This window comes from Lasiosphaeria miniovina (assembly GCF_030549165.1).
Source record: "Lasiosphaeria miniovina strain SMH2392-1A chromosome Unknown B0T26scaffold_1, whole genome shotgun sequence".
Lineage (NCBI taxonomy): Eukaryota > Fungi > Ascomycota > Sordariomycetes > Sordariales > Lasiosphaeriaceae > Lasiosphaeria > Lasiosphaeria miniovina.
Window position 1 is genome coordinate 2,369,412 of NW_026848220.1, and position 20,972 is coordinate 2,390,383.

General features: G+C 55.5%; 8 protein-coding genes across 8 annotated transcripts; 5 read left to right on the forward strand and 3 right to left on the reverse strand.

Moving 5' to 3' along the window:
- On the forward strand, nt 1–1,673 carry B0T26DRAFT_684989 (uncharacterized protein). Its single transcript, XM_060440860.1, has 4 exons — nt 1–182; nt 269–576; nt 645–780; nt 899–1,673. The coding sequence occupies exons 1-4, from the start codon at nt 76–78 to the stop codon at nt 1,320–1,322; spliced, it is 975 nt and encodes a 324-aa protein (XP_060302470.1). The 5' UTR covers nt 1–75; the 3' UTR covers nt 1,323–1,673.
- Nucleotides 1,674–2,396: 723 nt separating this feature from the next.
- On the forward strand, nt 2,397–4,466 carry B0T26DRAFT_632479 (uncharacterized protein; the record flags this gene model as incomplete). Its single annotated transcript, XM_060436447.1, has 1 exon — nt 2,397–4,466. The coding sequence occupies one exon, from the start codon at nt 2,397–2,399 to the stop codon at nt 4,464–4,466; it is 2,070 nt and encodes a 689-aa protein (XP_060302471.1).
- A 1,464-nt stretch (nt 4,467–5,930) lies between these two features.
- Nucleotides 5,931–8,069, reverse strand: B0T26DRAFT_633305 (uncharacterized protein; the record flags this gene model as incomplete). The annotated part of the gene is made up of 1 exon (XM_060436533.1): nt 5,931–8,069. One exon carries the CDS (start codon nt 8,067–8,069, stop codon nt 5,931–5,933), a length of 2,139 nt encoding a protein of 712 aa, XP_060302472.1.
- Nucleotides 8,070–8,773: 704 nt separating this feature from the next.
- On the forward strand, nt 8,774–10,381 carry B0T26DRAFT_669994 (uncharacterized protein; the record flags this gene model as incomplete). Its single annotated transcript, XM_060439129.1, has 4 exons — nt 8,774–8,952; nt 9,038–9,124; nt 9,197–10,271; nt 10,328–10,381. 4 exons carry the CDS (start codon nt 8,774–8,776, stop codon nt 10,379–10,381), a joined length of 1,395 nt encoding a protein of 464 aa, XP_060302473.1.
- A 90-nt stretch (nt 10,382–10,471) lies between these two features.
- Nucleotides 10,472–12,277, reverse strand: B0T26DRAFT_745630 (uncharacterized protein; the record flags this gene model as incomplete). Its single annotated transcript, XM_060444588.1, has 3 exons — nt 10,472–11,352; nt 11,434–11,623; nt 11,696–12,277. 3 exons carry the CDS (start codon nt 12,275–12,277, stop codon nt 10,472–10,474), a joined length of 1,653 nt encoding a protein of 550 aa, XP_060302474.1.
- Nucleotides 12,278–12,738: 461 nt separating this feature from the next.
- B0T26DRAFT_745631 (putative prefoldin subunit 5) lies at nt 12,739–13,672 on the forward strand (the record flags this gene model as incomplete). The annotated part of the gene is made up of 4 exons (XM_060444589.1): nt 12,739–12,757; nt 12,899–13,209; nt 13,393–13,510; nt 13,617–13,672. The coding sequence occupies 4 exons, from the start codon at nt 12,739–12,741 to the stop codon at nt 13,670–13,672; spliced, it is 504 nt and encodes a 167-aa protein (XP_060302475.1).
- Nucleotides 13,673–14,291: 619 nt separating this feature from the next.
- On the reverse strand, nt 14,292–15,931 carry B0T26DRAFT_745632 (uncharacterized protein; the record flags this gene model as incomplete). The annotated part of the gene is made up of 4 exons (XM_060444590.1): nt 14,292–14,808; nt 14,863–15,128; nt 15,235–15,786; nt 15,845–15,931. 4 exons carry the CDS (start codon nt 15,929–15,931, stop codon nt 14,292–14,294), a joined length of 1,422 nt encoding a protein of 473 aa, XP_060302476.1.
- Nucleotides 15,932–17,506: 1,575 nt separating this feature from the next.
- B0T26DRAFT_736505 (P-loop containing nucleoside triphosphate hydrolase protein) lies at nt 17,507–20,022 on the forward strand (the record flags this gene model as incomplete). Its single annotated transcript, XM_060443331.1, has 2 exons — nt 17,507–17,923; nt 18,025–20,022. 2 exons carry the CDS (start codon nt 17,507–17,509, stop codon nt 20,020–20,022), a joined length of 2,415 nt encoding a protein of 804 aa, XP_060302477.1.
- Between the last annotated feature and the right edge of the window lie 950 nt (nt 20,023–20,972).

The window sequence follows — 20,972 nt, forward strand, 5'->3', positions numbered from 1 at the left end:
CCTGTTAAATCTTAGCAGGGGCGGCAGATAAATTTCTCAGACAAAGGAAATTTTCGGATAACCGCGAAACAAGACATGGCCTTTTCCCTACTTACTCTAACCTCTCGATCCAACGCAAAGTCTTCTCCCATCCACCACCTTTCCAAACAATTACTCTCGCTCTACCCCTCAACCATCATCATGTATGTTCTTTCCTTTTGCAGTCGCATCACGTGTTGCGACTCGCCCGACCTATTGCGAGATAGCCGGCTAACTGAAACGCGCGCAGGAATTCTCTCCGTCAAGTCGCTCTGCGCTCCGCCATTGCGGCATCCAGAGCTGTGGCCTTCAAGGCCCCGACAACTTCCTTCGCAGTCCAGTTTGCCCGCCAGGCCAATGTCACAAGATCCGCCTTTGCCATTCCGGCAGTGCGCGCCTTCTCCCAGACTGTTCGCGTCCAGGAGTACGAGAGAAATTATGCTGAGGAGGCCGCTGCTGAGGAGGCTTGGGCCACTGAGCGGCAGAGCCCAGAATTCACTGCGAGGAGGGCCGAGCAGCTAAAGCAGCAGTTGCCGATTCGGGAAGCAGGTGTAGAGGGTGAGCTATTGACCGCGTCTACGGATTTCCGTCCCAAATTTCAGTCATACTAACCAAAACATTCCCAGAGGTCTACGACAACTCGATCTTCATCCGCAACCTCTCCTTCTCCGTAACCGAGCATGATATTTTGGGCGTGTGCCAAAAGTTTGGAAAGATTGTTAACGTCAGATTGGCGACGGACAGAGATGGCAACAGCAAAGGGTAAGTCGGCCAGTTTCCTCTTTTCGCCTCTTGTCTTCAAATAAACAGGGAACACCTACAAACCTGTGTACTCTATCCAAGACGTTCCCATGCTAAAATGGCCTTTCCTGTCGTCAAGTTTCGGGTTTGTCGAATTTGAGACCCAAGAACAGGCCCATGCTTCGCTTCGGGAGCTCGACCAGTCATTCTTCCAAGGCCGCCGCATTGGCGTTCTTCCCCGCGCCAAGGAGCGGGCTGCGAGACCTCCCAGAGGAGCTTCCTCCCCTTCTACTTCCCTCTATGTCGGCAACATCCCCTATGAGACCTCGGACGAGGACTTGAATAGGATGTTCAGAGGCCTCGAGAACGTCAAGGATGTGCGTATTGCCGTCGACCGCACCACGGGATACCCGCGCGGCTTTGCCCATTGCGACTTCGCGACTATTGAAGATGCCGATAAGGCTAAGGCGATCCTTGGCACCACCATGATGGGCAACAGACAGTTGGTAGTCGACTATGCCGAATCTCACAGGGTGACCAACAGACCCCGGGACAACTACTAGAGAATCATCGGGGCTAGATCTTGGCTAGGGAGAAGTAGCGGATGTGGCAGGCCTGCTGAAGAGGCTACCGTATATACCCAGCTAGTTTTAGGGCGAACGCAAGAACCTGGGTGGGGAAGTGTTCGAGTAATATTGACAGCGGGGAACGGGTGATGCGTGGAAGGGTCTGCGTTTAGTGCCTCTAGCACAGGAACGGAACGACCCCGAGGAGCGTGGGGTTTGGTGGTTGTGCCAGCCGCGAGTCCAAAAAGGGTGGCCGGGCTGTAACACCACCCTGTAGGACTAACTTTGTGTGCGGCGCATGCGGCAATATACTATGTACAAATAATTGACAATTCTCTCTACTCTGGACTCGGTGCCTTTGGCTTGCTGTTGCAGAGCTCCCAACTCTGGAGCACAAACCCACGTGATTGATGCATGGACCGCCCCATCCAGTGGAGTGGCACGGGCTGTTTTTACTGGTGGGCATGCAGGTGTGAGGAGCTCTGGATTGGAGCTGCTGCCTCGGCAGTTTTTGGGTGGCGGGGCCCTCCTAAACGCGGCCCAAGGCGGCCGAACGTGTTCGTAGGTGGCTAGGTGCCCGACCCCGACTTATTAGTTGTTAAACCGCCCGCCCAAGCGACATGGAAATCGAACTGCCCTGGCCTTCTTCAACTCCTCACTGCTCTCTCCCCTTCACGCTCTCTTGGGGACGCTTTTACGAGCGGACAATGAATTCTGCGTCTTTGCATTAACAACTGTATTATTGGCGTTCTGTCACTGTGCCCTTTTATCCGTTAGATTTGTCTTCTGCACCTATCCTGTCCGCGTCTGCGTCATTCTTGAACACGTCGGCCCATTTCGTTTTCGGAAGACGGGAGCTTAGGCTTTAAGCTTTCAAGACGTCGCCGCATTTGTCATCTCGACGTCTTGTGCGGGCAGTTATTCTCGACCCTCGACCGTCGCCGAGTATCCGGCCTCCAGTGTCCAGCGACGTGCGCTTTGCGAGGTGCAACATACAGCCTACAACCTGCATCCGGCCACCGGCAACCCGGGTGATCGAAATCTTCCGCTTCGTCATCCGCAGCCGCACCCATGTCGCTCCTAGGCGGTGCCGAGTGCTCGACGGCGGGCAACCCGCTCAGCCAGTTCACAAAACATGTCCAAGACGACAAGAGTCTCCAACATGACCGCCTTGCTGGCCGCGGCTCCAGTGGCTCGCTCGGCGGCTTCAGGAGCACGAGTCGCGGTACGCCCCAGGACGAGATGATGAACGGCTTCTTGCAACAGACCCCCCACCTCCCCGAGATGGCCCTCGAGCACCAGCAAGCTCAGCTCGACCTCAACCACGCCGCCCATCTCCGCGCCCAGTCCGCCTCTCCCACTTGGGCGGCCCCCGGCTTCCGTCACAGCCCCCAGGCCGCCATGGAGGCCGCCTTCAACGCCCCGGCTGGCACCCAGTTCAGTCCCGACGAGTTCGCCAAGTTCCAGCAAATGAACGGTGGCCCCGCCTCCTCCGTCCACACCAACCACCTACCCGGTGCTAGCGGCATTATGGCGCAACCACAGCGGCCAGTGATGGGTATGGGCATGGGCATGGGCATGGGCATAGGAATGGGCATGGGCATGGGTATGGGCTATAGTGGCGGGCTCATGTCGCGGCCCATGTACCAGCCCATGGGAGGCATGTACGGCGTACAGTCACATCTCCAGCAGCCGCAACAACAGCAAGAACCTGAAGGCAAAGGGAAAGGCAAGGTTGTGGAGCTGGATGACAGCAAGTGGGAGGAGCAGTTTTCGCAGATGGAGCTCCACGACAAGCAGCTACAGGGCTCGGACGAGGCAGTGGACGAAGCACGGGCCATGGAGCCGGAGCTGAACAAGATGGACGAGGATATGCTGCACTCGGAGACGGGCTATGGCGATCTCGAGTCCATCTGGCGTGGCATACAAGGCGAGGAGGAGGCCATGAAAAATCTAGACGACGTTGAGGATCACTTTGCCAAGTTTGACAGCAGCAACTGGGGCGGCGAGGGCCTGGGCGACTGGAGCCTGAACGGTCGCTTAGGCGCCGACCCCGTCATCCAAGACTATCTCTTCGAGGAGGAGAACCCATACGAAGCGGCTGCAGAGAACACAAACCCATTCGAGGAGGGAGTGCGCATCATGACCGAGGGGGGCAACCTCTCGCTCGCAGCGCTGGCGTTTGAGGCAGCCGTGCAGCGGAATCCAGACCACGTGGATGCTTGGGTGTATTTAGGCGGCGCGCAGGCGCAGAACGAGAAGGAGGAGGCGGCGATCCGGGCACTTGAGCACGCAATGAAGCTGGACCCCAATAACCTGGCAGCCCTGATGGGGCTTGCCGTGTCCTACACCAACGAAGGCTACGACAGCACTGCCTTCCGCACGCTGGAGCGGTGGCTTTCAGTCAAGTACCCGCAGATCATCGCCCCGCAGGACCTGTCGTCGGCGGCCGACATGGGATTCACAGACCGTGAGCAGCTGCACAAGCGCGTCACCAACCTGTTCCTAGACGCAGCGCGCCTAGCCCCGGACGGCGCCCACATGGACCCTGACGTGCAGGTTGGGCTGGGCGTGCTCTTTTACGGCGCCGAGGAGTACGACAAGGCTGTCGACTGCTTCCAGGCGGCGTTGCAAAGCTCGGAGCTCGGTACTAGTAATCAGAGGTCCCAGATCCACCTGCTGTGGAACAGGCTCGGTGCCACCCTCGCCAACAGCGGCCGCTCCGAGGAGGCCATTGCCGCGTATGAGAAGGCACTCTCCATCCACCCCAACTTTGTGCGCGCCCGCTACAACCTCGGGGTGTCATGCATTAATATTGGATGCCACGCCGAAGCCGCCGGCCACCTGCTTGCCGCTCTCGACATGCATAAGAGCGTCGAGAAGAGCGGGCGCGACAAGGCTCGCGAGCTGTTGATGAGCGGCGGATCGGGCCCATCCGGGGCTGGGGGCAGCGGCGGTAGCAGTAGCCATGACACCGCGCTCAATGACTCGCGCATCGAGGCCATGACGATGCAGAACCGCAGCACCACGCTCTACGACACGCTGCGCCGCGTCTTCACCCAGATGAACCGCCGCGATCTCGCCGAGAAGGTGGTTGTCGGCGTTGATCCAGATATCTTTCGCGGCGAGTTTGACTTTTGACGCGGCCGCTGATGCTGTAGGCTCTGCTCGCCCCTTTCTAGAGCCGCAGCTCTGGTACTTGAACGGGAGCTATAGGCTGTGGCAGAGAAAACCCGTCTGGTAGACGCGGCCTGACCAGGCCGCCAGGTGACCTAGTGTCCAAGTGTTCAAGCGTCCAAATGCAAGCCCGGCTTGGGCTCGAGACGGACTGGGCTATGCCCAGACAATGCTGATAAGCATCTAAATAGGGGCAACCTCCCTTTTTAAAACATGATGAAGGAGGGATATAGAATGAGCGAGGGAAAAAAGAAAGAAAAAACCGAAGGAGCGTGTTCCCTTCCTCTCCCCATGCTTTTTACAGCTATTATTGTCGTTAAATATCGCACGCATGCATGAATCGGTCATAAAAGATACTGGCCTTTCAGCCCGCCCCACCTTGCGTCGGAGGGCTTTAGGAGTCGCGGATGGACGGCTGTTAGCGGTTAGTGGTTGGTGGTTGGTGGTTAGTAGTTGGTGGTTGGATTGATAACCTGGCATGACATTGAACAAAGCGGGAAGCTGGCGGTATCATATTTGTTTATTACTCTTCTCTCTCTTTTCTTTTTTCAGTTTTCACGCACCATATCCAAGTAGAGAGAAGAAAAAGAGACCACGCGAAAAGAACGCCTTCTTTTTGTCTATTTTTATTTCGAATCTCTATCGCATAATATTAGAAGGGGCTTCTTCACCTCTTTTCTTTCACGACTTGTATAGAACCTCAATATCTGAATCCGTGGCTACGGTGTTTGACAGAACATGCAAGGTAGGAAGGTAGGTATTTACACCTTGCTGTATGATCAGGATGGGCAACTCGGTGTCTACTCATTCATTTGTTCCTTATACTTGACCTGGCGAGTTTGAATAGATGGTTTGAAGCATTCGTCACGTGCTCCATCTCTTGCCTCCCTGCTCTCCTCACGAGAGATACAACGTCCTTCAGCCAACCCTTGTCCCTCTATCACTGGAATTACCCTTATTGCTGAGGCAAGCATGTTAGGGACCGTCACGCCTTGTCAGAAACCCCTTGTATGTACTGCTCGCTGGGCTCGCTCTGCTCGTATGTATGGGCTTCCGCTTCTTCCTATTTTATTTATCAAACAACGCTCTTTCGACCGCTCTACCAACCCCCTTAAGGGGGCCTTATTTTCCTGTGACACCTGCCCTAGCCAAGCTCCGCAGGATGGCTAATCAAACCGAATTATGGGGTATCATGGATCCTGAACACCAAGACAACGCCCCCCGCCCACCTGCCCGGATATTACCAGCGCCCATAGACAAAATAAGCATCATTGCCGCGCCCTTCTTCTGATCTCCAGAACATCAAGGCCGAGATGGGTGTCGTCTGCATCATCTCTCTCCAGTCCTCCCAGCCCAAATCTCGTGCATAAAACTACCCCTATAGTCGCCACTCATGCGTCGTGACCACCGAAACTTAGCCTCGTTTTCTCATTTGACAGTCACGAATCCGAGGCCAGACCGGGCAATGCGCACCGCCTTGCGCAGCGCCTTGTTTTCTGTCTCGGTCCACTGCACGCTGAGCTCATCCCACTTGGAGCCAGGGGTGTTGAACTCCTTCTTGAATTGGGTCTGCATCGCCTGCAAACGGTTCATTTCCCGCGGATCTCCGCTACCGCTGAGAACAATGAGGGCCGTGCAGGGCGGCAGGGCGGCGTAGATGCGCTCGAGACGCTGGGAGATGGTGGCCAGGCAAGTTTCCAGGGCTGATGGGGTGGTCAAATCTGGGCTATCACTGTCCTCGGCTAGTTGAGAAGACAGAAAATCAGGTGGCCCAGTGGCAATGTCGTCGGGGTTTTTGTGAGTCCACCAGCCCTGAACAGCCTCGAGCTCGCGCATGCGCGCCCAAACAAAGTCAACACCGCCGCCGGGAACCTCGAGGCCATCTAGATCGCCCTGAACGGCACGGATAATACCAGCCTCAATATCCGCGTCCGAATTGCAGGTTATGGCGACCGTGGCGGCGTTGCAAGCGTTGCGGGTAAGGTCACCCCAGTCTACGGCAGCGCTGGTCTTGCCAGTGGAGAGACCGCCTGTAGCTGCTGGTCCAGCAGTGGCTCGATAAACGGTTCCGGCGCGTGCTAGGCGCTTGAAAATGTTCTCGCCCTGGTTTTCGCCTGAACCCCAGGCCTTGCCCTTCTCGCACTTCTTCTTCACGAGATCGAGACACGTTTCGGCATCCTCGATGCTGTCGTGTCCGGACAAGGTTCCGGAGCCTTTCTGAATCTCACGGGCGAGAAATTTCTGCGCGAGATACTTGAGGGACGACTTGAGGGGTGGGCCGCGGGGATGTGGGAAGATGATTGAAGTGTCGACGATAAAAGGGTGGGCTAGCTTCATGGCCTTGAGATCCGAGTTAAGCGAGTGGCCGACGAGAATGGCGTGGGGGTGAAGAATGTCCAGCAGACGCGCTTGTATATCCTTCAGGGTTGTGGTGACTGGGTCTAGCATCTCCTTGGTGATGCCAGAAAACCGCGTCACATAGTCGGTAATGGGCTTGTCAGGCTTGACAAGCTCATCCATAACGACCTCGCCGCCCCACGACACCAAACTGATCCTTGTCAGAGAAAACTCTTTCTCTCCCGTCATGCACATCTCGCAGTCGACAGCCAGGATTTCTCGGCCTGCGGTGATGCTGCCTTGCTGAATGTCAGCCTCGAGAACATCTCCGTCCTCGAGGTTCTCGACTATAGTGCTGACCCACCCTGGGGGGTTCTTATATTTTTCTCGGCGTTCTCCTTTTGGAAGCAGGGCAGGGTGCGTGGGAAACCCATTCTCCATTAGCTCATCCGGGGTTGCCAAGAACTCCGTGATTCTTGTTCTCTCGTCCTTCCACCCGCTGGGGTCCGTCACGGCCTTCAATCCCCTCTTCTCCTCCTTTGATTTGGTGGAGGGAGCAGTGAGCATGGTCTGGACTGGAGAATGCAGTCTGAAGTACTTGTCATCGCCCGGGGCCCTGACGGGCCAAAGATGTGTGAAAATATCAGCGAACGGCTGTAGCGGCTGGGGCAGCGCGTCCTTCTTGAGGAGACGAGGATAGTAGTCATCTGGAGATGTATCGGGCCGGTCGGCAGCTTGATCGGGAGCAAGTTTGCTGTAGGCAGCAAAATCAACGTCTGGCTTGAACATGGCCTCTTCCAGGCCAGGGATCATGATGGTGACGATCTTCCTGAACTCGGGGCGGTGCGTGACAGAGACCCATCGTGGGGAAGGGCCGTCGGCAAAGATGTAGAGAACCAGATCGCGGAGAGACGACACATTGATCTTGGACTGCAGCTGGGCTTGTTCTGAGAAGGTGATTCTGGGGTAGCGGCCCGAGTTTTCGCCGGGCGTCTTCTTTTGCTTCTTCTTCACGGGCCGCCCGTTCTGGATTGTCTGCCAGCCGTCGTTATCCTTATCCTTGTCGTCATCCTTATCCTTATTGTCATCGGCATCGTGTGTGCTAGACCGCTTGAGACTGCCCGACGATTCGCTAAGCGCTCGAGGGGATGCGGTCGACTGTGCTGTGGAAGTGGAGCTTGTAGCAGTGACTGTCGTGGCGGCAAGGTCTTGGCCTTCGGTCGTCGTCATTTTGGTGAGGACGGCCACTACTTGCGAAACCTCGCCCTGGTTTTGCCTGTTCTTTTTGTTCGTCCCCATTGCGAATGGGTGCGGTGCGCAGGGGGTTGGAGAGGGTTGGTTGTAAGGCTCGTGGAGCAGAGGAATCCCCTTCGATTGAATGTTTCAAGAAAAATGAGGCTCGTCGACCAAAGGTTGCCGTAGAAGGAATCTCTCAGCGCTCAACCCCACTAGCCAGCTGCAATACAACTTTGCGCGCTAACTCGGTTAGGGGCTTTTGTGGGCTGGTGGTGGATTGTGGGGCAATCTTTGGGGGAAACCTCGCTACTGTGGGGGGCCGGCATGCAATGGCCCCTGTTCCTTGCCGTTACCGTGGGTCTCCCACCCAGGCGGCGCGTCTGTCTGCGGCTCGCGCCTTGCGATCCAAGGAACCTGAAGTTGTCCGGGCTTGAAGATGGCGAGAACAATTTGATATTTGCACAAGATCTTGCACGCTAGATCAGCCGCCTCCTCGATCAATGATTCCAGAATATCCACACCGAGTGTTCAAAATCTTGGTTGACGCGGGGTGAGTTTGATTGGTGTTTGCTTTCATTACCTACTATCAACCTGGAAAGTCGGGCAACTACGGAATACCAAGAACTTCTCCCGGCACAACAGACGTACCGTCGTCGACCTCACAGCCGCCTTGAGCCAGCCTTCAGCCAGCCCCCGTCATGGAGACGGTCCTCTGCAGCTGTAAGAAATGCGATGCTGCACTGGGTGACTTTGTCAACCTGTGGACACAGGTTGGCAAGAGCTACTTCAGTCCCATCGTCGAGCCTGATTATGATATTGCCGTCCAAAGCGATGGCGCCGTCAGGGAAGGCGAGAGAGGCACCCTAGTCGAGGAATGGTAACGTCGCTTCGCCACATTTTCTTCCCCTTATGCGCATCCATTTGTGCGTGTCTATGTGTTTTGTTCTCATGCCGTGTTCCAGCCAACTGCAAGACATTGCCTGCGCCCACTGCGCTACTATCCTAGGTCTGAGATGCGTAGCCACGCCTGTCAACCACGCACTGGACAAGTATGCCTCTTATTTTGGGCCCTCCTCTTTTCTTCTAGGCTCTCGGTTTTCCTTATCCTGATACCTCTCTAGGAACCAGATTCTACTGAGGCAGGCCTCGGTGGAATTACTCACCCACAAGGACGAGCCAGTCGACTTCATCGTCAAGCGTGTTCTTGACGTCAAAGAGCCGTCAAGAGTGAGCAGCGGAGGCTTTGCTAAGACGCCTCATTCAGCAGCATTCGGCTCCTCGTCCTTCCCCGGCGTTGTGGATATCTTCCAGCTTCGGGCCGAGGTAGAAGGTCAGCGAGAGGACATCAACCGCATCGACAGCAATGGTTTTAAGATTGTCTCCGTGCTCGAAAAGCGCGTGGTGGGCGTCGAAACCGAAGTGGGCAAGTTGAAGGACACTCTGGGCGGCCTCCGCCGCGACATTGGCGTATCTCGGGAGGACCTGACGTCGCTGAAGAGTGACCTCATCGAGGTGAAACGAGCCGTGCAAGATCAGGCTCCACTTGCCGGACTGGAGAAGCGGCTCGGATCTATGACTAGAACAGTCGGGGAAGCGCGCCGGGAAATAAGCACGTTGGCGATCAAATTCCGGGAAGAGGTTTCCGAGTTGAGATCGGAGATCCTCCGAACTAGGCAGGACATGGAAGATTTGAAGTCCGAGGTCAGGGCCAGCGTCATAGCTCCGGACCATGCCGAAGACACGGCGGCGCTACGTGCTGAGATGTCGCAGCTGAGACGGCAGCTTGACGACGCGCGATTTAAAGCGGCAGAACGAGTTGAAACGCCTTTCCCGTCTAGGGAGTTGGATATTTTAACAAGTAATATTGCCAAGATTAGCAACCGGGCGAGCCAGGTTGAGACATTGCAGATGGAGTTTGAAATTCTTAAAGGCAGGGTTGAGAGGGCAGAAGCCAGCAGGAAGACCCCTGACGACCGATGGCCAACCCAAGCAACAGACCAAGAAGACAGGGAATCATACTACGGTGCGCTCCCGCCCCAAAGGAAGAGAGCCTCGGCCGGGATGGGCCCAGCTGTGGATGACAATTCGACCACCAAGCGGCCAGCCTACCCGCCTGGCTTCTCGGATCCCCCAATACAAGCATACGATGCCTCATCTGACTGGCCTCCCACATCATCAAAGCCCGCTGGCCGCGAAGTACAAGGAGAGAACGACAACGTGCCGGGGAATCTCAAGTTGACAAAGTCGGGGAGGATCGACAGAAGAAGCCAGCGAGCCCGCAGGTCTCTACCAAGTATACCCAGTGAGGATAAATCAGTCCGCGGCAGGAAACGCGGATAACTTCAGCCTTGCTTGGCCTTCTGGTCTGCCGCTTTTTACTAGTTCTAGGCCTAGGTCTACCTCCGAACTAGACTCTTGCCGTTACCCAGTTCGGCGTCGACTATCTCAATGGCCAGGGCTGCGAGCTCATTGACTGGCTTCAACACGACACTGTGGAAGAAAGCGCCGCCCTCGGGATCTTGGGGATATTTTGCCCATGCCCGAAGTAAAGCGGACTGATTCTGTCGGCCCTCTAAGCTCTCGATGTCATCCAACATGGTCGTTGCCTCGGAGAGAACCTCCCAGTCGTCCGACTCTCCCAGCGGGGCATAGTGCACAACAAGACGGAGCATTGCTTCACACATCGAGACCTGATCGCTCTTGGACAAAATTTCGATCAGACCCTTGTGGGAGCAGGCGTGTGCGAGTTCGCCACTCGCAGTTATTTGTGCTGTCCCGCTCAAGAGTTTTGCTATCATCATGACACCCTTGATTCGCCACGGCATGAAGGGTGCCACAAGCTTGTAGGGTTCGCATTCCGTAGCGAGGAAACACGACAGCGCAAGCGCCTTGGGGTGTCCGTCCTGGTAATAGTTGACCAGTTGGAGCAGGGTAGATGGCAGCGGCTCTACCGCCCACATTTTGGCGTCGGCAAGGGGCTTACACAGCTTCCAGCGAGCCTGGGCAAGTTGGATAGGGTCTTGGGATTCTGGTATTGCGGCTGCTTTCCAGGCCTTGTAGATAGTGTCAATCTCGGCCGACGACATACCGGGCCCCTCGATGGGTGGGAGGCGAAGTTTCTGCAGGTCTGGTTGCAAACTAAAGGTGTTAAGGGGGATGGCAGGTGATTCTGCGCAGATTTGATAGACATTTAGCTCATCTTTGCACCGAGAGCACTGGCATTGGAAATGGTAGAGTCTGAGTTCTTCCTGGCGGGTTGCCCTAGGAAGAGTGTAGTCTTGTGTAAAATGGCAGTCAGTAGGACTGCTAGTCTGCCACAGCCAACACCGAGCAGAGTAGTTGAGGAGTCGGAACATACCGATGTAGGATATCTCAATCTCATCCCCCGGCTCTATACCTTGCTGGGTTCTCAAAGTCGCGGTCCTTCCGTTGAAGCCAATGAAAGCATTTGGCACGCAGGAGTGGTTGACCATGGCGAGTGCAGGATCTAGGAAGACACCTGCCCTTCCCGTGTCCGCATCCAGCCAGTTGAAGGCATTGGTTTGTATCTTTTGTCACGGCCAAGGTTGGCCAGAAATTAGTTCCTTGCTAAATCCGTTGTGCACTGGTCTCCCTCTCACCTTGCATATCACCCGCTCAGCTCTCTCAAGCATCTCCTCCGACTCCAATATTCCTCCGTAGACAACGGCAGCCATGGACTGCAGCTTCAGGTCGTTCCACACCTCGGCGTCCCTCTTGAACGCATCGACGTTGCCTTCCAGCGAGCCGCCGTCGCCAAACGAGGCCGTCGCGGCCGCGTTGCCGGCCTTGAGGAGCAGCATGACCTGCATCACGGCTCGCACGGGCGTTGGCAGCCAGTCCTTGCCGGTCCTGCTCGCCATGCGCGTGAACACCTTGCACTCGTGCTTGTGCACCGCGGCCCAGCTCGCCCGCTGGCACGCGACACTGCAGTACACGACGAATTTGCACCCGGTGCACGCCCGGAGCTGCGTCACAGCTGGGTCGCCCGCCACCCGCAAGCAGTGGTTGCAGGTCGTGCGCATCCCGCGCTCGACGGGCAGCGCCAGCAGCGGGTTGCGGAACGTGCCGATCACCTCTCCGGGACCGAACTGGCGCGTCGCGAGCAGCCGCCGCCCACGCCGCACGCCGGCACTGCCATCGACGCGCGTGCCCGGAGGAGGCGGGAAGGGACTTGTGGCCATCAGCTTTTTTCTGCTCGTAGCCTTCTTGCCTTCTTTATCAATACTTCCTCAAAAAGGAGAGAAGAAATGAAATGAAATAGGAAAAAAAAGCACAGGAATATCCTCAAAATATGAGCCAATTCAGGCTTACTAGCTGCAAAGTGCAAAGCCGTCGTTTACCCGTCCGATGGATGCTCTGTGATCTGTATCATGAATGCATTCAGGTCTCTGGAGTTGAGTGGACGCAGGTCAGTCACCAAGCATACATAAAACAACCCCACACTACGGCGTACTGCGCGATAGTGGGGCAACGGCAGCTAGGCAGCCTCATCAACCCTCGATTACCTCAATCAGCGCCTGATCTGAGCCCCAGCTTCTTCACTGTGCTCCTTACGAGAAAACAACCCCAATAAAGCATACCCAACTCTGATGCGATAGACAAGAAAGCGGATTGTAAGAGACAGACACAGACCAGCCTGACGATGGCGGGCCAACAAGAAAGTAAGCCCACCCCCCAGGTTTGGTCTCTCGCGGGTCCCATCTCAAAACCCATCATGATAGCTACACACACATATTCACATTCACATTCACATGCACATTCGCACATGGCCCCATGACTAACCACAGCTGACAAACCCCCAGTCAACCTCGACACGCTGTCGACGCAGCAGCTCACAGCCGTCAAGAAGCAGTTCGACGAGGAGGTCGAGCACCTGTCGAACTCGTACGGGCAGCTGGCGGCGGCGCAGAGCAAGTTTGCCGAGTGCCTGCGGGTGGTGAAGGCGCAGTCGCCGTCGCCAGCAGCAGGAGCAGGAGCAGGAGCAGGAGCAGAAGCAGGAGCAGGCAAGAAGGAGGTGCTGGTGCCGCTGACCAACTCGCTGTACGTCAAGGGCCTGCTGTCGGAGCCGGACAAGGTGATTGTCGACGTGGGGACGGGCTTTTACGTTGAAAAGGTGCGTTCGTTGAGTGGCATCTGACTTGACTCCTCCCATGTCTCTCTACCCTCCACTTCTCTCCCTCTCACATTGGTGGCTCAGTTTAAACAACTCTCATCTGACCATAATATACACACACATATATGTATATCGCATAATCAACAAGAGAGAAGAGAAGCTGACCACCCACCCCCCGGATAGAGCACAAAAAGCGCCGCCGAGTTCTACGAGAGCAAGGTCAAAGACTTGGCCGCCAACATGCAAGATCTCGAGGCCATTGTTCAGAACAAGTCCAACAACCTGCGCGTCGTGGAAGAAGGTAAGCGACTACCACTTAGCCTACCACCGTCGACCCCCTACCGCAGCTGCTGCGCCATGGCGTAACCACATCCGTGTATACAATTCATGCTAACATACACCACTAGTGTTGCGGCAAAAGGTCCTGGCAGGAGGCGCTGCGCCGGGTCAGGCATCTGCATGATGTAGAACACGAGTAAGTCTACGTCATAGATGGTGTATATCCATTTAGGACGCCATATACAAACGTAGACATAGACCCCCCCTCCCAAAAAAAAAAAAAAAAAGACAATTAAACAAAGACGCCTGCATTGCACATTAAGAGTCCTAGTTCTAGTGATGTAGGTTGCTACAGTTCCCTATATAAGATATTCTAAGAAACTGATCCGAACCGTTATCTCCCTGGATGTTACTCCTTGATGCCATCCCTTGATGTCACTAACCCTCCTAAGCCTACCTAGACACACACCACTCCCGTCCTCCTAGAAAATCCAAAGGCCCGTTCTTCATATGCCGCCTATATCGATTCCGGCCTACACGGTACGAATCCAGTACTAGCAAACAATCCCAGCCCAACTCAAACCTAGCCCAGGCGCTCAAGAGTAATATATCAAGTTCTGGGAGGCGAAACGAGACCCAACCCACAACAAGAAGAAAACAAACCCCACCTGTTTGTAATGAATCAAAGCCATTACAACTCCATCTAGCGCAATCTTGCTACAAGATTATCAAGGTGCAAGTCCAGGTTTTACCATGGAAACATGGTCAAAGACCAATTCGGGATCGTGACGACAATATCGGGATTAGTGCGATGAGGCCACCTCGTCAGCTGCCTCATCAAGCATATTCCCGACAAACCGGACCCGGTTCAGGAAGTCATCGTATGGGTCGGTATCAGGGTTACGGTGACGGGTCGGTCCGTCAACGTGCAAGAACTGCTTGCCAAAGTCGTTCCACTTTCGCGGCGCAGTCGAGAGATCCTCCAGGTCCATATCGTCGTCCCAATCGGAGCCGTACAGAGTAACACCGGTGCTCGTCGTAGGCGGAAGCTTAGTATCACTTCCCCATTTGTGGTAGATGCTAATTTCGATACAATACTCCGAGTTGAGCATATAACTCCATGTTGTTCTACCAAGAACACCCTCCACGCCGAAGGCATTCATGAAGTGGGCGAGAACGATAATCGCGGGGAATCCACCAGGTAGGACGTTATTAGTGAATTCGAAATTGTTCCTGACGTCGGTTGATCTGAAAGGTATGGCCGCCTTGAAATCCTGTCTATCGATCTGATTGTGGATTTCGAGGATCCAGTCATAATGACTACTCTAGCATTAGTAGTGGATTAGCTTCAAGGGAATATTTCCTAGAACATACCCCTCGGGACACGAGTTGAGGATCTCAATAGCACGAGCCCGCTTCTCACGGCGAAAGGCCGCAGGAGGGCCAAAGGCATAGGTGACCTGCCCAGCCCAGCCCTTGGTCTGGATCGTGTCGATGCCCAGCTCCACGTGGAGGTTCTTTGTAATGATAACCAGAGAGTGCACTGGCTTGATGTCGTCAACGGAGTCGGAGCGCACCGTCCGCGGCACGCTACCACAAATGCTGGCAACCCGGGAGCGGAGGGCTTCCGCAATCTCAGCCTGGCCAATGCTCGAGGATTGTTAGATGCACTAGAAGTGTTAATAGAGACCTATGGACGTACTGTTTATCTATGCTTGAAGTTCCTCTCGGGCCCGCACGACGCACAATACTCTCAAGTTCGCTGAAAGTATACTCCGTCTGGCCTTTCTTCCACTCCTTCAGCCGGAACGTCCCAAAGTGCACTCTCATGCGCATCTTATTCGGGACGTGTTTCAAGTTCTGAACTGTAAAAGCAAGTGCCTTCTTCAGTTCCTCTTTATACTCTTCCTCTTGGGTCTTGTCCACAGGATCGGCGTCGCTTGACTTGGGCCCTCCGGCATTTTTCGCTGTGGGTCGAGAGCCTTTTTTGCCCTCTACAATCGAAAGGACAATTTTCATGTTCTCCTTGCAGCTTCTTGGCGGTCTGACCAGAGCAAATGGATGCCAGACACTCTTCTCGCCCGATTTGCACACCAACATGTTTCGAAGGGCATTGAGCGCGCCATGCGCTCCCGTCTTGTTGGGCGCAAATACGGTCATGATTGCGTCGGACTCATCAAAGTCCATCTCAATGTGGACCTTGAATTTCTGGGCAATTTGGTTGATTATGGTTTGCAGGTCAAGTTCACTTGGGTCAACATCTTTGTAGCCGTGAGCGGGCAGCGTCAAAGTGATCTCCTTCAACGCTGGTTAGCCAAGGCTGGCAATGTTGAAATAATCCGACAAAAGAACTTACCAACTTTATTTTGTAGTTCTGAACCATGGTGAGATTGTTTGACTGAGTGGAGAAGCTTCGTAGCGTAGAACCGCCGCCACTGGCCATCTTGGTAGGTGTGTTTACGTCTAGAACAGTGTCTTAGCGAGCAGGTGGATGGAAGCGATGCCTAGGTTGCGAATCTCGCGTTAGGACAGGGTAAAATGAGACGAAGAACTTAAACCTAAAAATGGCAGGAGGTGGAGGGGTGATCTAATTCAGACGAGGAAGGCGGGGAGAAGTATAGGGTTACGAGTGCGGAACGGACACGCCCGCTTGCCCGAGGCAAAAGACAGCACGATATGTCGCGCGAGGGAAGGAGTGGTCGGGAGCCAGTCGGCACCAGTGGTGACAAGTAGCGGAAGGCACCTGGCAGCATCATAGGGGCGGGAGTCACGGTGCGGGACGTACCTTGTCAATCAACGCCAAACCAGCTCGTTGAAGGGATGATGAGAAGTAGGACAAGGTATGAATTGAAGGGAACCGCAGAAGCTTGTGTTGAGTTGAAATTTCAGTGTTGCTCTCCTTGGTGTTGTTCCCGGGGGAATTGTCTTTGATGCGCGGTTGACAGGTTTTGGTTAGGGCTGGAGCTGGGCGGGATTACTTCAAAGAGTCCAAGTAAGGCAGGTACGTGCGTAGGAACCTAGAAAGTAATACCGTACAGTAACGTGCGTAGTATGATTGCTGAGGAGACTAGAAAGACAGCAAAAAAGGCAGTTGGTTCATCGTAAAGACTTGGGATGAAAGAATTGGCCTACAGTCCCCCCCTAGCACAAGCAGGTTCCCTTGTAATCTCACTTGACCCAACCGTACGCGATAGAGGTAGAGAAAAAAAGCTAGGCGTGAGACTGAGTCTGCTTTGAAGAAAGCATGAGCTCGGTCATAAACGTACCTTCCGTATATCTGTAGTCTTTTTGGGGGGGAAAGGGGCCTCAATGAACAAACTGTCTGTCGACAAGAGGCACCGAATCTAAAACACCGTGGGAGCAATAATTGCAGGAAATACCAATCAATATAATAGCTTTAATATAATGACTTTAGTGGTGTCTAGATTGCTTTAATATAACGGTTAGATACCAACACCGCCCTGAGGATCGTTTCGCGTCGGCTTCATCATTGTCCTGTCTCTTCCTCACTAGATACAAAAAAATATTAATAGAGAAAATTGAAGATTAATTGCTTCTTTGCCCTTGCTGGCTCACAGGGGCTGCTAAAGCATGTAAGCTGTCAGCCAGTAAGAAAGGTGCGTCTGAGAGTAAGAAGGGGTTGTTGGGTCTTACGGATACAATGATACTGCGCCATATTACGGATATATACATAACGTCATGGGAATGTTGCATGCATGCATGCATGCGTGCAGGGGCCTTAATTGATTCGCGACGCGCTGGAGAGGTACGCGACGCGCCTGAGCGCGGACTGAACTCCTTTTTTGCTTGGCGACCATCGAAAGCCGCCAGACCGGCCAAATACCTGGACTCGGGAGTCTATTTGCACGTCATTGTTCCGAAGACCCTGACGACAATTCTGTCCACCCTCCCCAATTATAGATGATCACATACACCGCAACCGCCCAAACCCCCTTTTCATATTGTTTTTAGACCTTTGTTCTGGCGATTCGCGACCGCAAAAACAAAACAAAAAAACATGGTTAGCCCCGGTGGCCGCCACATACAGCGGCGGCAGCCTAAACACCTTCCGGGCGTGAGCCGGGAAGATTCCGACGACGAACTTGGGACCGACGATCACCCGTGGGAATGGATCTACGAGCCCCGAGAGCAAGAGGCATCGGCCTCAGCAGAGCCCGACCCGCAGTCCGTCGAGGGAGAGACGCCCGCAAGCTCCCGGAAGCGCAAGAGAGCACTCACCCAGCGACACAAGGACTTGCGGCCGAAAATCATCGGCGCTCGCATGGGCGACTTTGAGTGCCAATTGGGCGACACGGTTCTACTCAAGGCCGAAGGCTCTAACGAAGCCTGGGTTGGCATCATCTACGAGTTCCTCCACGACGAAATCGAAAACGAGAAGACGGCCAACTTTATGTGGTTCTCGAGCGAGAAGGAGGTTCCCAACAGAGACAAGAAGAGGAAGGATTTTCTTGAGGCTAGTCTTGCCCGCTTCTTTTTTTGTAAAACGTGTCTGACAAGTCACTTTCCTCTGTTTAGAACGAGCTCTACATGACCACCAACTTCGACGTCAACCCCCTCGCCGCCATCAACGGCAAGGCCCATGTCATGTCGCCCGCCGTATTCTCCCAGAAATACCCCACCGGGAAATTGCCGCGCAAGTCTAAGGAATACGGCAAGGTCTTCATCTGTCGTCGCGGATGCAACTCAAAGACGTGCACGTACACTGACGAGTTCGTGTGGGAGGACATCTATCGTGGCGAAGACGATATTGAGGCAGTCAGGGATCTGGTAGACAATAACACCAAGGCAACACGCAGCCGTAGGCGGCAGCCGGCCAAGGACGAGTCACCCGAACGAGACTTTGCCCTCGGAACGGTCGATAAGGACGACGATGACGACGCGGAATTTGGGTCTATCATGCGGACGCCTAAGAAGCGCCGCACCCGCGACGTGGCAGTTACGCCTACTAGCGGGAGACGCGGAGTCAAGGGCGGTAGCAAGCCCGCGACGCCGTCGTCGCAACGGCGCATTCTGGTCAAGAAGCACCTCGAGTTTACGCCGCTGGCCACGCGGTTCCTGTCGCCACAGCATGTGCAGTCGTCGCCTTACCAGCTGGCGCGCACGCAGCTGCATGTAGCTTCGGTGCCCACCAGCCTGCCATGTCGTGAGGCCGAGTTCAGCCTGGTTTATTCGCATCTCGAGGCGGCCATCACGGACGGCACGGGCACGTGCATTTACATCTCCGGCACGCCGGGGACGGGCAAGACGGCGACCGTGCGCGAGGTGGTGTCTCACCTGGACGGGGCGGTGCGGGCAGACGAGCTCGACGACTTCATATTTGTGGAGATCAACGGCATGAAGATCACGGACCCGCACCAGGCCTACTCACTGCTGTGGGAGGCGCTCAAGGGCCAGCGTGTCAGCCCGGCGCAGGCGCTCGACCTGCTGGAGCGCGAGTTCAGCCATCCGTCGCCGCGGCGCGTGCCTTGCGTCGTGCTCATGGACGAACTCGACCAGCTCGTCACCAAGAACCAGGGCGTCATGTACAACTTTTTCAACTGGCCCGGCCTACGCCACAGCCGCCTGATTGTCCTGGCTGTCGCCAATACCATGGACCTGCCCGAGCGCACTCTCAGCAACAAGATCAGCAGCCGGCTGGGCCTGACCCGCATCACATTTCCGGGCTACAACCACGAGCAGCTGATGCGCATCGTGCAGAGCCGCCTTGAGGGCGTGCCCGGCAACATTGTCGACGCCGACGCCGTGCAGTTCGCCGCCCGCAAGGTCGCGGCCGTGAGCGGCGACGCCCGCCGCGCCCTCGACATTTGCCGCCGCGCCGTCGAGCTGGCCGAGGCCGACGCCGCCAAGTATGCTGACCAGCCACCCGCAACGCCCAGCAAGCGCGCAACGGCAGGAGGATCCCCGCTGAAAAAGGGGTCGTCCCGGCAACAGCAACAACAACAGGACGAGGAGGAGGCGGCCAAGACGGGCAAGAAAACAAAGAAAAAGGACTCGTCCTCGGCCGGCCGCGTCACCATCGAGACGGTGCGCAGGGCCATAAACGAGGCCACCAGCAACCCGCTCCAGCTGTACCTGCGCGCACTGCCGTTCGCCTCGCGGCTGCTGCTGGCGGCGCTGCTCCTGCGCACGCAGCGTACGGGCCTGGCCGAGAGCTCGTTCGGCGACGTGCTCGAGGAGCTGCAGCGCGTCGTACGCATGCTAGCGAGCAGGGACGTGAGCCGCCCGCTGACACTGCTGCTGCGCCCCTCCTCGGGCCCGCACTCCGGCGCTGCGGGGACGGGGGCGGATCTGCTGACGGCGACGACGAAGCAGAGCGACTCGGTCGCCAGGCAGATGGTGCACCCCGCCGGCCTCAGCGCTGCCGCCGTCGACCTCGCCGGCGCCGGCATCGTCAACCTCGAGGCCCATAAGGCCGAGCGCCCTAGCAAGATGCGCCTCGCTGTCGGTGACGAGGAGGTCCGCCTCGCGTTCCGCGACGATCCAGAGATCAAGGCTCTCGGTGTCGTGTTGTGAAAATTGATAAAAGTTATGCGGTCATGTCTGCTGGCGTGAACGTATATAGGATATGCATAAGATACCCCTTCTTTTTTTCTACAGCTGTTGTGTTTTGTGTCTATCCGTCTATGTGTGGGTGAGTGACTGCCTGGTGTGGTGTAGTGACGGAGGCGAACATCGCATCTAAGAATATCTGCGTTATTACGTTGCGTGATTTTGTGTTTAGCTCTGTTTGGAGTTGTGGGTAGGTTCCAGGTTTGCGGCTTGATCTTGGGATGGGATCAGAGATTGGCGGTAGCAGATGTAAACACTGGGTTGTTATATATCACTGCCCTGGTATCACATTATCCTATCACCATCCGCTTCACAACTTCAAGCAGAGCTATTGCAGACAGAGTATTACCGTTCCAGTAGCTTTTGGCGTTGTTTTGGCAGCCAACGATTGACTGACTTAGGCGAAGCAGCGCTTGCGCACAGCCACGGCAATGTCAGATGACCACCTGCATAACTACTAGAGAGACACAAGGCTCTAGTACGTAAGGCTTCAACAATGCCCACACCATACACTCTGCACTGGACCGTAATGGTCTATGCATCTGGCAAGCCATGGCATTGCCGGCGGACATCGGGCTGACCGTTTTCTACAAGCCGGAGGTCTCGCCGGTTGTTGAGTGAGTACCACCGCCTCGTGTGAGGTTCCTTAGGGATAGCTAACACCGTCGTCTCAGCATCATCGTCGTGCATGGTCTGTAAGGAAATCCGTACAGAACATGGACCTCGGGAAAGTCGCCAGTTGAGACAACGGCGCGGTCGCCACCGCCTCAGCCAGCGGCGGCACCCGAGGACGGGAAGATCTCAAAGGCAGCCCAGCTCCGCCGCCTCTTACCATCGCGCATCAAGAAATTGTCTCGGGGCGATATTTCTGTACCCGTTACCTCTGCAACTGATGAGCCGCCTCCGGTGAGTGG

What these genes read in the sequence shown, in the direction of transcription:
- B0T26DRAFT_684989 (XM_060440860.1), top strand. Translation starts at nt 76, where the DNA reads ATGGCCTTTTCCCTACTTACTCTAACCTCTCGATCCAACGCAAAGTCT. An exon ending in TACCCCTCAACCATCATCAT is followed by an intron (nt 183 to 268) that starts GTATGTTCTTTC and finishes AAACGCGCGCAG; the next exon opens with GAATTCTCTCCGTCAAGTCG. An exon ending in TCGGGAAGCAGGTGTAGAGG is followed by an intron (nt 577 to 644) that starts GTGAGCTATTGA and finishes AAACATTCCCAG; the next exon opens with AGGTCTACGACAACTCGATC.